Raw genomic sequence first — 14,641 nt, 5'->3', positions numbered from 1 at the left:
CTGCCTGGCCAGGCCATGAGCTGGTCATCCAACCTGCCTGCTCCACCCTGCAGCCACTCCTCCTGCATGTTCAGCACCCGCAGTCCCTCTCCTGCAGGGCTGGAAGTTGCTGGCCAGGTGTCCAGGACCCTCTGTGTCCCCCCGTGCCTTACCCGAGAGCATGCGGCCCCGGCGGGACGCCTCAGCAGCCAGCGCACACGAGATCTCTATCCTCTTCTCCTGCTCCTGCAGCTGTGTTTCGGGGTCCTGGGGGGCGTCCACCTCCCCCTCGCCCAGGGGGATGACATTCTGCAGGCTGCGGGGACAGCGGGGACTTCAGTGCCTGCGGCTGCCCTTGGTGGTGGGGTGCACCGGGGTGCCGGGGAAGGGGCGCACGCGGGTTGCGGGTGCTGCAGCCTCACCTGGACTTGGCAATGAGAGTTTTTATCCTTTCCACCTTCTTCTGCTTCTCCTTCATCTCTTCGGGGCTGAGTGGTGTGTCGGGCTCCAGCTCGATGTACCGCTCGGGGATGAGGACTTTGTCTGGCGTGGATAGCTGGGGTGCAGCAACAGGGGCTGAGCTGAGCGCCGGCCACCAGGACCCATCCCCACACCAGCACCCACCTTCCCCAGTCTCCCCCAGCTCCCACCACCTGCATGGGCACTCGCTCTGGCTCCAGGATCCCACACAATGCAGGGGTTGGATTGACCCTCCGGCAGTGGGGATGCCCCAAGTCCACGCTCGTCCCTCCCGTCCTCACCTCCTTGTTGATATCCACGTCGTAGTGCTGCGGCTCCAGCTCCATCTTGCGCAGCCGGGCGATCTCCTCCCGGGGCGTCTCGTGGACCTTGCCGGGGTCGTCGGAGCGCAGCGCTGCCTCCAGGTCCGAGATGTCCACCTCGTGAATGCTGCGGTGCCGGCGCACCTGTGAGGTACCCCAGCCCCGCTGAGCCCCCTGGACCAGCAAACTGTCCCCTGCCACAGCCCCCAGTGTCCCGTCTGCCCCTTCACCACCTTCAGGGAGCTCAGAGCACCCCCGCGAGGCAAAGCCTGCTGTGCTGGGGGTGAAGTGCTGGTGCAGGGTCTCACCACTTTGTAGGAGGCGGGTGCCTTCGTGCTGGGGGTGTCGGGCTGCTGGCTGCCCAGGAGCTGCAGGCTGCGCCGCTTCTCCTTCATGGAGCCGCTCTGGTGGCGCTTCATGCGGTCGATCTGCTCCTCCACGCTCATCTTCACCTTTGTCTCGTTGGCAAACACGGCGCTCTTCGGCCTCTCCTGGGAAGAGCCCAGCCCCATGGTCACGGACCCCTGAACGGAGCAGGATCCAGCCCCATCCACCCGTGCTGCATCCCTGCAATGGACTGCTGTGCTCAGCCCACTCCTGGGGCAAAGAGAGGCACCCACAGAGCCCAGGAGGTTCCCAGCTGGGTGCTGAGATGCAGAACCACGCAGCGATTGTTCCCCCCACCCTCTCCCCATGGCACTGGGGAGCAGAGCAGCACCACGGCCGCAGAAGAGCCCCCACAGCCAGCCCAGCACCCAGCGTCGCCAACCCGGCCCCAGCCCCTCGCTACGGGCCATGCCTTGGATCCCAGCCCGTTGGCCATGCCGCCGGCGCTCCTCCTCAGCGTGCTGCCCGCGGGCACCACCTCCTCCTCCGGCGGAGACTTGGTTCGGGGGGGCACGATGCCCACTGCAGGACAAACAGAAACACCAGGCTGAGCATCCCTGGGCACGCAGGGCAGGGTCCCAGCCATGTGCGGTGCTGGGGAAGAGCTGGAGACCGTTGTGTAGACATTCCCCATGGCCAGGGTAGGCTTGGGGAGCCTGCTGGAGCAGGACCTGCTGGGCCAGCGCCGTACCTTTGTTGAGAGCCGCTTGCTTCTCTGCCTCCTGCTCCTGCCGGCTCGGCAGCCCCTCGGCGGGGGCAGCAGGGGCAGCCGCTCGCTGCGTCTCCTTCTTGCTCTGCTCGAAGCTCGGCTTGGGCTGCGGGGGCAAAGCAGGTCCCCGGTGAGCCACCACCTTGCTGGGCAGCCACACTCTGCCTGGGAACACACACACACTGCCCCAGGGGGGAACACGGCCCCAGACATGCTCCTGGGGCACATGGACGCTGGCCAAGCAGACCACTAGCACACCCAAAGCGTACTCCTTCAGTGTGGCCATGGGCTGGGAGAGCACTGCAGCTCGTGGCCAGGCACCCCTCAGCGTCCTGGTGACACGGCCCTGTGTTGGAAAACCCATCTGCGGGGGGACGGTCCTGACACGGCTTGGAGGGGGCTCCCAGGAGCTCCGGGCTGGAGGGGCCCCGTGCTGGGCTCCAGCCCCTGCCTGCAGAAGGGGGCCGGGTCCCACGAGGGCACGAGCTGGGGCAGGCACCAGGCAGCAACAGGGAGCGAGCCAAGGGCTGTTTTTGGGGTCCTTTCCCTCCTGCACCCTGAGCACGCGCTGGTGCCACTCACGCTTGGGTCCATAATCATTCCCAGCTCAGCACAGCTTTTGTTTTTACAGCCCCACATGCATGCATCCTGACCCCCCTGAGGATCACCCAGCTGCAAGGACACTTCTGTCTCCCAGAGTCCAAACGTGGCCCCATTCCCAGGTGGGAACATGGCTGAGATGGGACCAGGAACCTCCAGGTCTGGGTTTGCACACACAGTCGCCCCAGGCCGGCCGAGCTCTGCGGCCCCTGGTGCAGCAGGGAGTGGTGCTGCAGAAGGACAGCGAGAGAGGAGAGGGCAGAGGAAAGCAGAGAGGCTGGGGCTGCAGCAGATTTACACCTCCAGCTACCCGAGAGGAGCCTGTCCCAGTCCTGAGCATCCACGTAGGTGCTATGCATGGGTGTCGGGGACTTGGAGAGGCCACGGTGAAGCTGCCTTGGGGTCGCTGCCCACTGCGCCCCTCGGAGAGGTGGTACGGTGCCATGTGCTAGTCCCCTAGCTGAGTGCCACCTCCGTGCTGTCCCTGCCTGGTCCCTGACGTGTCGGGGAGGGAGGGATGGAGGGAAGGGATGCTGCTCGTGGCTGCTCGGGAGAGGTTTTGGTACCTGTCCCCTCTGCGCCTCGCCGCCTCGCTGCCAGGAAGGGGAGGTGGGGTACGGCCAGGGGCGGCTCTCGCTAGGGAGCGGAGGGACGGTCGGAGGAGGCTCCAGGGGGACGTACGACTTGGGGAGGGGAGGTCGAGGCGGGCCGGGTTCCTGGGGTGGAGAGGAGCATTAGGCGTGAGAACAGAGAAACTGGGAGACGGGAAGGAAAAGAGAGTTAAAGAGAGCACGAGACAAAACACAGTGAAAGGCTAGGGAAGGAGGAGGGAGAGCAGCTGGCAGCTGCTCATTCGGTCCTGCACTTCTGTGTCCCCATACACGGGGGGACTTTTCCCATCTCCCATGTGCAGCGGGGCCAGGCAGGGCAGGGGGCAGCTGGAGAGACCCTCCCCGAGCTCAGGGCTATCAGCCCCCAGGAGACATCAGCATCGCCTTGGTGCAGCCAGGGCAGCTTTGAGGAGTCCCCAGGTTCCACCCTGAACTTCCCACGGATGCAGGTGAGATCAGTGGATGCAGGGACTGTGGTGGCAGCAAGAGCTGGCCCTGGAGCTGAGCAACTCCCAGCCTTCAGGCTGCTTGGTGCAGGAGCTCAGACACAGCCCCTGTGAGGGACACGGACCCAGACGTCACCAGGAGACCCCACAGCCCAGGGACGTGGGCAGAGCGGTGCCCCCAGGCAGAGCCACATGCAAACCCGATGCCCAAGTGAGGACTCGGGGCTCCCTGGGGACACCCCGGCTCACTCACCTCGCTGGGGCCCGGCTTGGTGGGCGAGCCCTGGGAGCCGGAGACGAGGGAGAAGGGGCTCAGGGGGCTGGTGAGGCTGGCCGAGCTCAGGGGGCTGGCGGGGCTGTTGGAGCTGTACGTGCCCGAGGGGCCGATGGCCACTGCAGAAAAAAAAAAAAAAAAAAAAAGCAGAAATAAGCACGTGCACCACAGCACAGCCTCTCCCAGTGAGTGCCTCGCAGCAGCGCTGTCACGGGATGCCCCAAGCTGTGGCATGCTGGGGTCAGTGCCGTGCAGGGCAGGGACTGAGCCTGCTCACCTCTGTGCTTGGCAGTGTCCGTGCCACGGGACGGGTTGTTCTTCCTCAGCCCCTCCATCACGTCCTGGATCCGCCAGATCTCTTTCTGGATCTGCCGGTTGAGCATTTCGTTCTGCAGGGGCGAAAAGCAGCGGTCAGAGCGGCTCCCACCGCTGTCAGCCCTGCAGCCAGCCCTGTCCTGGCCATGTCCCATCCCCGCTGCCACATCCCATCCCCGGGGCTCAGTGGGGTTCATCTGAGACAGACGCAGCCCCGCTGGGCCAAACCATCACGCCCTCGACTCGTCTCCTGCCGGGAGCTGCAGGCTGGGGCAGGGGCTGGCAGAGCCCCATGGGCATGGGGAGCGCTGCAGCCCCTTCGCCAGCACCAAAAAGCAACGCACCCGGGTGCCTCAGCTTCATCAGCACCCCTGTGCTTGCTGCCAGCTGTGGCCAAATCAGGACGCTGAGATCCGCAGCCGCTTGCAGATCGGCTCCTTGCAGGAGCAGAGGGCTGAAGGAACCAGGGGACTTCAACCTGCACCAGCTGGGGCTGGTGGGGGGAACCTGGGGCCAGCGAGGGTCTCCTGGGGCTGTTGGGGTCCCGCTCACCTGGATGTCGAGGTTCAGCTGCTCCCAGAGGTCGTCGTGCAGGGCGGACACCTCGCTCTCCAGGCTCTCGTACTCAGCGGTGCTGTTGGCCAAGGCCTGTGGAGTGGGGGAGTCAGAGGGGTTTGGGCAGCAGCCATGGGGCACAGAGCTCTGCCAGGTGCTCCGGGAAGGATGGATGGGGATGGGGACAGGGAAAGGGGCAGGAACGGGGACAGGGAGCGTGGTGGAGGGGGAGCCCCCTACCGTGCTGGCCTGCGAGAGCTCCACGCGGATGTTGATGAGCTGGTTCTGCAGCGATTCCTTCTTGTGCAGCAGCTTCTCTGGGTAGGCCGGCTGGCTCCCAAACATCTCCAGCTCCTGGTGCGTCCCCATCAGGGCACTCTCCAGGCTCTCCTGGGAGGGACGAGAAGGCGATGCAGCTGTGAGAGCACTCACCAGGGCGGCTGGGGCAGGAGCAGCATTTTCCCCTCCTTAATGGGCCATTAGTGCATGGAGACTACCGGGACCATGGCAGGGCCATGAAATCCCCCCCAGCCCACAAATGTCCCCCCTGAGATGTCCCCAAACTGTGTGCGCCATGTACCTTCTCCGCTCGGAGCTGCTGCACCAGCCTCTCCTGCTCCCGCAGCACCTTGTTCTGCTCGCAGAGCTTCCCCAGCAGCTTCTGCTCCCGGGTAGGAAAGAGAAAGGGAGGGAAGGGTGAGAGCCCAGCAATGGGGTGCGGGGCACACCAGGCACCTGTGCAACCAGATCCATGCTCAGCTGGAGCCAAGACCTCCAGGAGAGACGGGATGCAGCCAGGGCACAGCCCTCGGGGTTGGGTAAATGGGACAACGTGTGGTCCAAGGGAGGGTTTCCAGCCTGCCGGGCTCATTGCAAGGGACAGGACATGTAGGGTCAGGGGCAGAGGGAGGACATGCAGCACGGACATTTGCTCTTACATCGGTGTCTTGCTCGTTTATCTTGTAGGCGTGCAGAGTCTCCCTGTAGGCTTCGGGGAAGGGCGTCACCTGCAAGCAGAGCGCGGGGTGAGCCTGGCTCCGGGAGCCGATGCGCTGCCAGGAGACCCTCGGGAAGGAGAGGCTGCTGCCGGCGAGCAGCCCCTCTCCCGGTCCCTGCGGAAGGAGAAGCGAGAGCCGGGTCCCCGGAGGCAGCACGGTGGGGGGGAAGGCACAGCCTCCTCCCCATTCCCAGCCCCGGTACCCGCTGGCCGGGCAAGCAGCAGGAGTTAACTGGAGACAAGCTCTCCGCCAGACGCCAAGAGCTCGGCTAGAGAGATGTCTCGTGAATCATTAACTGCCTGGCATACAGCTGCCACCGTTTCACAGGCAGGGAAACAAAGGCAGAAAGATTAAGCCGTAATCCCACTTAGTGGAGTAGAAGCACCTATAAATCAGCCGTCACATCAGGACCTGTTTACCATCCAGCTTCTCTGTGAGTCATTTTCCTTTCCTGGAAATCTAAATTACTAATGGGACCTCACCAATTAAATGCCTCCAAGATCTCGAGATGAAAGGCATAAGATAGGAAGAAGGGGATCATTATTGCTAGAAAGCAAGACGCTACATTAGAGTGATTTAAAACCACAGGACAATGCAAATAGACCTGAACCTGGGAAATGCCCGGCTCAGCTCACGGCAGAGTCTGGCAGATGCGGATCCTGCTGCCTCCGAGCAGGGAGCCGGGCCAACAAAAGCATCGCAGCTGCTCTGGCTTCACCCTGCAGCGCATCCCCCGCTCCCCTGGCACAGGGATGGGAACAGGCACCTTCCCCTCCCCAAGAAGCACCAGCAATCACCCGGTCACACATCCAAGAGATGCCTGCCCAGGTCTGGCCCACTCCTGCCCTGCTCACGGCACCGAGTGCCAGCAACACCAGGGCCCCACAGCCACTCTGGCTGCTGGGTGACTCGATGCACCCACATTTGGAGCTGCACCCCACGCCGGCTGGGGTGCCCCCATGCTTTTGCAGCCTCTCCAAACTCCAGGTAAAAGGAGAGAAGCGTGCCACAGCCTCGTGGGGTAACAGGCTGCTTCCTCTCCTCAACACCGGAGGTATTGCTTTGGTTTAAGATTCTTGGGCTGGATTCCTCCGGATCCGCCTTCTCCTTGCCTCTTCAACACAGCGGCGAGCAAAGCGCCTGAACGAGGGCGAGGGCTTGGGACTGCCGCGTCCCCACCTTGTGCTCTCAGGACAAGGATTTACGGCGTTGCAATGGCTCATGGATGGATTAGCAAAGCCTGGGATGGACTAGCAGGACCCCGAGAGCGTGACGTGCTGGCGCCGCATGGATGCTGGAGCTTGCATGAGCAGAGATGGCAGGAGGTGACCTCGGGGATGGTGTGTGGGGCGGCTGACGTGGCCTGCCATGCACGAGCGGCCGGGCCAGCCCGGCGGCCAGAGGCTTACTTGCATGTAGAGCTGAGCCCTAGGGGAGGAGGTCTCCACCATCCTGTTCACCATACTGATCAGGGTTTCGCTCTCGCTCATCTGCGACAGACAGGGAAGGAAATTTCAGAGGTCAGCGGAGACACGCGTGCGCTCAGGCGCCGTTGGTGCAGCTCTGTCCAGGACCCGTCGGGGCATCATGCTGCAAGGTACCACCTCTGAGAGATGTCCCAGGTGCTTGAACCACAAGGAAACAGCTGCCCCAGGCTGCTGCTGCCCTGTTTGGGGCAGTCAAGAGCATCCTGGGGGCTGAAAACTTTGATGAGGGGAGAGGGAAACACAGATCCAACCGAGCCAGCTCCGAGCTGGGCTGCAGCCAACTGCACACACAGACACAGGCTTGCACAGAGACGCCCACGGCCGCGACGCACAGCGTGGCCCCAGTAGACAGACAGACAAGCCCAACGACAAACAGCTCCACGTCCTGTCCGTGAGCACAGACACGCTCTGGGTACAGAGGGGACCACAGCCTCGGGGGACAGCAGGGTCCCCCACTCAAGCCCTGTGGCCTCAAACAGCAGAGCCTCCTGCGGGGACGGCAGCACACAGAAACACTGCAGGTGCCCGAAGACGAGAGGCAGACGATGCCCTCGCAGCCACAACCCCTGAGGACCAAGGGGTGAGGGCAGCTGAAGCACAGATCCAGGACCAGACCCCGGCTTGGGGCCGGTCAGCGAGGCAGGGCGCAGCCAACCCCTGACTGCACCCAGTGCGGCTCTCCAGACAAGCGAGGAGAGCAAAAATGAAGTAGCAAACTGTTTTAAAAGAGCTACTCGACAACATCACTCTGAATTAGTCTCTCCAGAGGTCAGCAGGAGAGGAGGAGGAGATGGAAAGCCTTTTTAGGGAGCATTTTGAAGCGTCTCAGAGACCGAGCGTTGCTGCCGATGGCTGTGAAATAATCCAGAGAGCTTTCATTGCACCGAGCGCTCCTGCTTGTCCTTGGCTCTGCTCCAAGGCAGACACAGATCTTGGTGATTACTGCACCGATGGGGATTTGCAGACTAATGAGATTGTCTCTGGAGCAGCTCCCTTAGTGCAAGCCTGGTTGTGCAGCAAGCGCCGGGTGGCAGCAGCAGCCGATGGCTCCCGTCCCCCTCTCTGATTTCAGGCAGTGCCTGCACTTTCCACCCCACCGCACCCGCAGCTGCCTCCCAGGCCTTCCCTCCCCCTGCCCCCGGGATGAAGTCAGCTCATGGCTGTCCTCCAAACACCCCTTGGCATGCAAAATCCCAAGAGCTGCTGCTTCGGTGCCAGTCCCAGCGGGCTCCTGATCCCAGCCCTGCATCAAACCTCTCGCCTTTGAGGAGGCACGGGGCGAGAGTGTCACCAACACCACCTCGCCTGGCTGCACACCTTGTTCACCCTCCTGCGGAGTCCTGGGCGAGCACCAAACACCTCTGTGCCCCAGCCCAGCCACCTGCAGGGGCTCGCAGCCCCTTGCTGGGTGCCCTGGATCGTCATTTTGGCAGCAGCTCGGCTCACACCGATGCCAGAGGCACTGCTGGGCACGGGGACATCCCGCACCGCCCCGCCGGCTCCAGCATACCCCACAGAAGGCACTGTCAGGGGGGTTCCTCTGCCAAGCAACGAGTGACCCTACGGAGGGGAAGGATGGAGGAAGCAAACGAAAGACAACTCGTGCTGCTTTAATGCCAAGAGGGGTGAGGATGGATGTTAGGGGAAGAGATGCTCTGCTGGGAAGGAAGGGGATGCCGCTGGGGACAGGGCACACGGGGACAGAAGCAGCGTGAGGCTCACAGCCAGCTCTGCCTACCTGCTGGTCCAAATACTCTAGGTTTCTTTGCAACTGAAGGTCTAAAAGTTCATCCTACCAGGAGCCAGCAGGCATGCGGCAAGAAACGAACACACAAAACACATAAAAAAAAGAAGCAAAGCGGTTAGGTGAAGGCTGCAGAAATGCGAAGACCTCTGGGCTGGGGAAGCAAGGGGCAACCTCCTCTGCCCAAAGTGGGGAGGGTGGCCGGGGACGTGCTGCAGGACACCAGACCCCGCTCTCCTCCCGGCTCTCCACAGCCAGCACGCCTCCCTCCCGGCTGGAAGCAGCAGGTCCCTGTCCTTGGGGCTCCGCTTGCCTCCCCTGCATCTCTCGCTGGTGAGGATGGATGGCAGCATGGACAGCTTATGAAAATTTATGCTTCTCCCTCCTGCAATGGCTGCTCCTGCCCTGCAGGATTGGGCTGCACAGGGGGACCTGCTGGTCGCCCCCCCACCAGCTCCATGCTTTAGGGGGAAAACGCAGCTCAGGGACAAGCAGCAGCGGTAGCCAAAAGTGAGGAAGCGAGGAGAGGAGAGGTGCAGGGAGCGCGCCAGCCTCACCCCATCCCCAGGGGAACAGCCCCAGCGGTGACAAGCTGGGCATCACTGGGCATATGGGGGTCCAAGGGGGGCCAGGAGGGACTGGAGACACCAGAGGTCCTGACCTGTCCGGCGCAGCCCATCTCTGACCCACAAAGCTGCTCCTCCTCACCCATCCAAGCCAGGGTGCCCTGAGCTGTGACCCCCCTGTCCTTGCAGACCCCCGAGCCCACCCCGTCGGTGCCAGCAGCGTACATACCATTTTGTCGTGGACTGTGGGAGATGCCGGGTAGTGGTACGGGAACATCCCTGCGGGGACGGGACGCCTGTCGCCCAGGTAGTCGTACTGGGGAGAGAGGAGACCCCACTAAACCCTGGGGACAGGTGAGGGGCATGCGATGCCTCCCCCATCCCCTTTTTGCTGCTCAGAGTGACTGCAGGGGCTCGGGACACATCTCTCCCACCCTGTGCAGACCCCCAGCCCCGCAGCAGGGTCAGGTCCAGCTTTGAGGGGTGCAGCAGCAATATAGGGACAACAGAGTGCTCCTCTTGGGATCGCCTTGCTCATGGTGGCCCCAAGCTCCCCTCCTGCCCCATCTCTCCAGCCTCCCAGCAGCGCAGGAGCAGCCAGGAGGGAACAAGCACAACTTGGGTGGCTTTGCAGGGCTGCAAAGGAGGACCTAAAGCCACCAGCTGCTGCGCACCAAGGACTCGGTGGCATCCTGAGGCCAGGATGTGCACCCAAAAGGCGCAGACTGTGCCACAGCATCCCCACCCTGACGTCCCCAACATGGGTCCCCTCCATCCCCGCATGCCCCAGCAGCGACGGACGCTTACCTTGGGCGAACTGATGGACCTCCTCATCATGAAGGTGGCAGGGTCGGCGTAAATCTCCTCTCCCCGGGGCGGCAGCCGCTCGAAGCGGGCGCTGGGTGAGCGGACGGGGGAGTAGACACGAGCCCTGGCGTAGGAGCCCTGGCTGGGCGAGCGCGGCACGGAGCGGGAGCGGGGCTGCAGTGACATGCGCCGCAGGGAGCCCGAGGCGGCGTCCACCTCGTCGAAATAAGTCGGCTGCCTGCCGGGGCCGGCGAGCCAGAGCGGGACGTCCTGCCGGCCAAAAGCGGGGTGCTCCTTCCACTCCCGGAGCTGGTAGGGGCCCCCGTTGCGGAAGGAGTGGCGCTTATCGTCCAGCGCCCAGGGCGGGCTCACGCGCTCGTAGGCAGGCATGGAGCAGATGCTGTCGGGGCGCACGCCGGGCGGGTAGTACTGGTAGTCCTCGGGGTACTGGGGCGAGTAGGGCGAGTAGTAGTCGGGCACCCGGCGAGACACGGGGTAAAACCTGGTGGGGCTGGGAGAGAAGAGAGAAGTGAGATCTGGGTGGTCCCAGAGGTGAGGATACCCTCGTAGCAGGCAGCTCTGACACCAGTGTTGGGAAAGGTGGTGTCTGTCCTCCTGGGGACCCCATGGTGGCCCCCCTCCAAAATTCACCCTGCTTAGCTTTTGGGGGTGTCCTACGCACATCATGCGGCAGATTTGCTGATCCCAGGAGGGGATAAAGCAGGTGGGAAGAGGAAAAATATTCCCGGAACATCACCCAAAAGAAAAGGAGCAGGGTCCCCTCCTCTCCCCTGGCCACCCCCCGCAGCCCTCACCTCCGCAGCTCCTCGGGGGGCACGTTCCCCCGGCGCAGGTTCACCCACTGCTGCAGCTGCGTCATGGAGCTCTTGCGCTGGGCAATCTTCTCGGGGTTGGTGCGGGGGGCAAAGCTCCGGCGGTGGGCAGCGCTCTCCCCGTCGGGTGGGGGATAGGCGGTGCTGCCGGGGCGGCTGGGGGAAGAATACGGCCACCCGTTGGGCTGCGTCGGCCGCTCCGTGCTTGCTGGCACCCGGGGTCCCTCGGGGTAGGGGCTGCCGGGCTCCGAGGGCATCTCCTGCCCCGCGATGCCGTTGGCTTTGGCCAAGGGTTCCTTCTTGCTCTCCACCCTCTCCGGTTTCCTCTCCATCTTCTCCGAACCACGGCCGTCGCCTTCACCCCTGGTCTTGGCGTCGGGGTCGGCCTTGGGGTGCTCGCGGTGCACGGCGTTGCGGTGGTGGTGGTGCTTGCTGGGAGGGATGTTTTCAGAGTCTGTCTTCTCGTGTCTGCAGGGCATGGAGACACAAGAGAGCATTACCCTCTGATTGTAACACCCCCAGGATGGCCAACAATATCCCATCCCTCCCGCAGCCTCAGGGGGCTGATGCTCCCCCAGCTCCATTCTGCACAGGGACCCCGTGCTCCAAGAGGTCCCCAGCCGTGGCGCACAGCCCCTCCACCCCAGCTCCAAGAGGCAGAGGGGTGCCCCCAGCCCCGTGCAGCGCTCTGACCTCTGGGTGGGGGGGATCTGCACCCGGGCGGCTTCGCCCATGGCTTGGATCCAGGACTCCTGCTCCTCCGTGTTCTCGGCGCTGAAGAAGTAGGTCCGGATGCCAGCGTGCTCGGCCTGGGGAGACAGGGACTGCCCGTTACTCGCCGGCACCTCCTCCACCCAGCACACAGTCACCTGCAGGGGGGCAGAGAAGTGGGGAGAGAGACAGACAGGCGAGTGAGAGCTCCATCTCCACCCCGGCACGAGGTCCTGGTGCCGCAGGAGAAGCCACCTCGGTCCCCAGGAGCATCCTCAGCAGCACTGGGAGGGACGAAGGCTCTGCAGGCAGATCCAGGATCCCTTGTCCCCTGGGCTCACAGCGATGCCCTCGCCCTCCGTGATGCTGGGGACCAGCCCTTCCCCCAGAAGCTGCACCCCAGCACTGTGCAGGTGCCCTGGGGGTGCCCAGAGGCAGATGGGGGAGCCGCGTCCCATCGAGAGCAGCAGCGCTGGCCAGAGCATTATTGGTCATGCAGGGCTAGGGAGAAGGTGGCTTCTTGGCCCAGAGAATGTTTTTTTGGGGGAAAAAGGTTCATTTTGGGTCCAGGAGGTCAGTGCCCACCCTCCACCCCATGCTAGAGCAGCTGGAGGGCAGGTTTGGCTGCTGAGGGCCTTTCTGAAGCAGCCACCTTCCCTCTCTCTGGGAAGGGATGGGAGGCAGCAAGGAGGAAGAAAAGAAAAAAACGTAGTTTTTTTCCCCTGGAAAACTTTTGGGGGTCAAATAATTTAAAATAAAATTAACAAAAAAAGGGGTTTTGATTAAAACCCTCCCTTGGGTTTCCATTTTCCCCAGCTGCAGGGGGCAGGGACGCCTCCTGCCTGGCTCCTCCTGACCCTGCAGCCTCCTACCTCAAAAGCTCTGCAGCCAGAACGAGAGATAAAACACAAAATCACACCGATTCCTGCCCCGGATTAGTGAGAGCGGGGTGAGTGAAGCATGCGGGTCACCCCTCACCCTCTGCATGCATCAGAAACACAAGCAGATACTACCTAGCTGGTGGCGGGGTGCTGGCGTGGCCGAAGGGCGCGTGGAGACCTCCTGTCCGGGGGGATCCTCGCCCGCGGAGAGAGGAGGAAACACAGACAAGGGGTCAAACCGCAGCGGGGGGATTGTGGGCGCAGCCCTTGCCTTGCTTTGGGGCCCTCTGGGACCCCTTCCCCTCTTCCAAGGGGTACCCAAGTGGTACCCAAGGTGCTGGAGCCCAAGGCTGGCAGCACACTGAGCCCACGGCAGTGGCACAGAGGGAACCCCTGGATGCTGTGACTGGGAAGCCCACGCACGGAGATGAGGGCTGCAGTGCTGCCTAATCCTAGTACAGCACCAGGTGGTTTGACTCCCTGTTTCTATTTATCCATGGGTTCCTACAGGGACATGAGCACTGAGGACATGGAGAGGTGCAGGTCATGTAGCTCCTGCCATGCTCATGAGCAGGAAGGAGCGTGCTCGGTTTTGGCACAACCCGGCTGTGTGTAGGTCCATCAGCAAGCAAGCACTAACCCAATCACCCAGCCTCCCTGGGCTAGGGATGGCGGCTGATGCTGCTTTACCCTCTACGTGCCTCAGTTTCCCCAGCAGAAGGCACAGGGGACGTCCCAGGGGGTTACTGCAGTCACCCCTCTGCGCAGCTTGGCTCTGCTCCACGCACCAGCACCAAGAAAGCAAGGGGAGGGTGCAGCGGGGACCCTGCAAGCATCGCTGCTGCCCCAGCACCGTCCCAGGGCCCCCCAGGCCCCGCACTCCGGCACTGACCTTAAACGTGTGCTTCCTGCTGATGTTGTCAGAGGGCTGTACGGCTGCCACGCGGAAGCTGAGGAGAGGGATGCTGCCCAGGATGCTCTCCTCCTTCTCATCTGGTGGGAAACGAGGGGCGTTAGGCGCACGGTGGGACCCCGGCAGAGACCCTCCAGCTTCGTTTTGGGGACACGGCCCCATCGATCCTGCCCACGGCCGGCACAGACGCAGGCACGGGGCTGCTTGGGCGGGCAGGCCACCTGTAGGATAGTGCTGCCTTCCTGTTGCTTCACCCTCACCAGCAAATGCTGCTGCTGCTCAGCTCACACAACAGCCTGCTCAATAATTCATGCTCGCCCTTGACTGCCAGGGTGAGTGAGCTGAGCGAGCTGCCAGGGAGGTATTAACCCCGGTGTGGCAAGTGCCCCCCGAAGCGAGCAGCCCCCAAAAGCATACCTTTGTAGTAGAAGAGGCAGCGATCCACCAGCACGAACCAGCGCTTGTTCCACTGCTTCACCCCCGAGCTGGCCTGCGAGAGAGGAGCAGTGAGACCGCAGGAGATGTGCACCTGTGGGTGGCCAGCACCCAGCCGCAAAGGGGGAGGCACGTCCTGGGGATGGAGCATCAGGGGCAGCCGGGTACCTGCTTGTAGAGCCAGCCGCTTTTGGTCACGGCGGCGTTGGGGTTCCTCTTCATCGAGTTGGAGCGCTTCCCGAAGGCGATGCCCTTGCGGGAGGGGCGCGATGCCTGCAGAGGGGGAGAGGAGGCGCTCAGTTCCTGGAGGGACCCCCTGCACCCTGTCTCCACTGCCACCCGCCGTGCCGCGTGGCTCCGGGCACCCACCCGGCCTCCAGGGCGCTCCGGGGGCACCTCCGACACCATGGCGTGGTTGGAGGGCTCGCTGCTGCTGCTGGTCACCGGGCGCTTGCCGCCTGCTTTGCTTGACATGTCCAAGGTCGGTCTGCGGCACAGATTTGCTGTCAGCACGGCTGTGTTCCAGGAGCCAGACCCCCCAAATCCCCACCCCAAGCACCAGCCCCCCGTGCCCCAAGCCCGCCTCAGTCCCCAAAGCAGGGGAGGTG

At 63.3% G+C, this 14,641-nt stretch overlaps 1 protein-coding gene across 23 annotated transcripts in view; it reads right to left on the bottom strand.

Moving 5' to 3' along the window:
• Positions 1 to 14,641, bottom strand: part of PLEKHA6 (pleckstrin homology domain containing A6) — a 48,765-nt gene that overhangs the window by 2,456 nt on the left and 31,668 nt on the right. For 9 of the 23 annotated variants that reach the window (XM_040535961.1, XM_040535966.1, XM_040535953.1 and 6 more), the window contains 23 exons: positions 14,403 to 14,520; positions 14,202 to 14,306; positions 14,016 to 14,088; positions 13,578 to 13,678; positions 11,787 to 11,962; positions 11,076 to 11,561; positions 10,261 to 10,771; positions 9,683 to 9,769; positions 8,882 to 8,935; positions 7,066 to 7,146; positions 5,597 to 5,665; positions 5,239 to 5,319; positions 4,899 to 5,048; positions 4,656 to 4,751; positions 4,066 to 4,177; positions 3,768 to 3,907; positions 3,024 to 3,173; positions 1,840 to 1,963; positions 1,561 to 1,670; positions 1,070 to 1,252; positions 741 to 905; positions 402 to 535; positions 153 to 295 (listed from right to left, as the gene is read on the bottom strand). In XM_040535961.1, the coding sequence (XP_040391895.1) occupies positions 153 to 295; positions 402 to 535; positions 741 to 905; positions 1,070 to 1,252; positions 1,561 to 1,670; positions 1,840 to 1,963; positions 3,024 to 3,173; positions 3,768 to 3,907; positions 4,066 to 4,177; positions 4,656 to 4,751; positions 4,899 to 5,048; positions 5,239 to 5,319; positions 5,597 to 5,665; positions 7,066 to 7,146; positions 8,882 to 8,935; positions 9,683 to 9,769; positions 10,261 to 10,771; positions 11,076 to 11,561; positions 11,787 to 11,962; positions 13,578 to 13,678; positions 14,016 to 14,088; positions 14,202 to 14,306; positions 14,403 to 14,520 (3,449 nt within the window). Of the gene's footprint in view, positions 1 to 152; positions 296 to 401; positions 536 to 740; positions 906 to 1,069; positions 1,253 to 1,560; positions 1,671 to 1,839; positions 1,964 to 3,023; positions 3,174 to 3,767; positions 3,908 to 4,065; positions 4,178 to 4,655; positions 4,752 to 4,898; positions 5,049 to 5,238; positions 5,320 to 5,596; positions 5,666 to 7,065; positions 7,147 to 8,881; positions 8,936 to 9,682; positions 9,770 to 10,260; positions 10,772 to 11,075; positions 11,562 to 11,786; positions 11,963 to 12,817; positions 12,882 to 13,577; positions 13,679 to 14,015; positions 14,089 to 14,201; positions 14,521 to 14,641 lie in introns of those variants that run through there. The other 14 variants (XM_040535951.1, XM_040535950.1, XM_040535949.1 and 11 more) reach the window with 11 other exon arrangements.

Source organism: Cygnus olor, chromosome 24, assembly GCF_009769625.2.
Source record: "Cygnus olor isolate bCygOlo1 chromosome 24, bCygOlo1.pri.v2, whole genome shotgun sequence".
Lineage (NCBI taxonomy): Eukaryota > Metazoa > Chordata > Aves > Anseriformes > Anatidae > Cygnus > Cygnus olor.
The sequence above is the reverse complement of the archived record's forward strand: the minus strand, read 5'-3'. Positions and strand labels throughout refer to the sequence as shown.